The 245-nt window shown below is 65.3% G+C and overlaps 1 protein-coding gene across 1 annotated transcript in view; it reads right to left on the bottom strand.

Moving 5' to 3' along the window:
• Positions 1–29: 29 nt before the first annotated feature.
• THOP1 (thimet oligopeptidase 1) overlaps positions 30–245 on the bottom strand; it is a gene marked incomplete at its 5' end in the record, with an annotated part of 6,165 nt that continues 5,949 nt past the window's right edge. Inside the window, 1 exon segment of the mRNA XM_008947653.1 lies at positions 30–231. Within this exon segment, the coding sequence (XP_008945901.1) occupies positions 30–231 (202 nt within the window).

The raw sequence follows: 245 nt of genomic DNA, 5'->3' as shown, positions 1-245 counted from the left end.
CGCCCCTCGATCCGGGCCCCAGCAGCTTCTCAGCAGGCTGAAGGCAGCGAGTTGCTCTCCACCTTCAGTCCTTTGCTGGCCAGGAAGGCGTCCTGCTTGGGCTCTCGGCCCAGGAACTTCCTCAGCATGTCAGAAGCATCCAGGGAACCGCCGGGATGCAGGATGCAGTTCCTGTAATCCATCCCCACCTGCGGGATGGGGGGAGAAGAGGGTGCCCGTGGGACACCCGCCCTCCCACCCCCGCT

The sequence above is a fragment of the Merops nubicus genome, unplaced genomic scaffold (genome assembly GCF_000691845.1).
Source record: "Merops nubicus isolate BGI_N331 unplaced genomic scaffold, ASM69184v1 scaffold37670, whole genome shotgun sequence".
Taxonomy (NCBI): Eukaryota; Metazoa; Chordata; class Aves; order Coraciiformes; family Meropidae; genus Merops; species Merops nubicus.
This window is presented reverse-complemented; position numbering and strand designations above follow the sequence as displayed.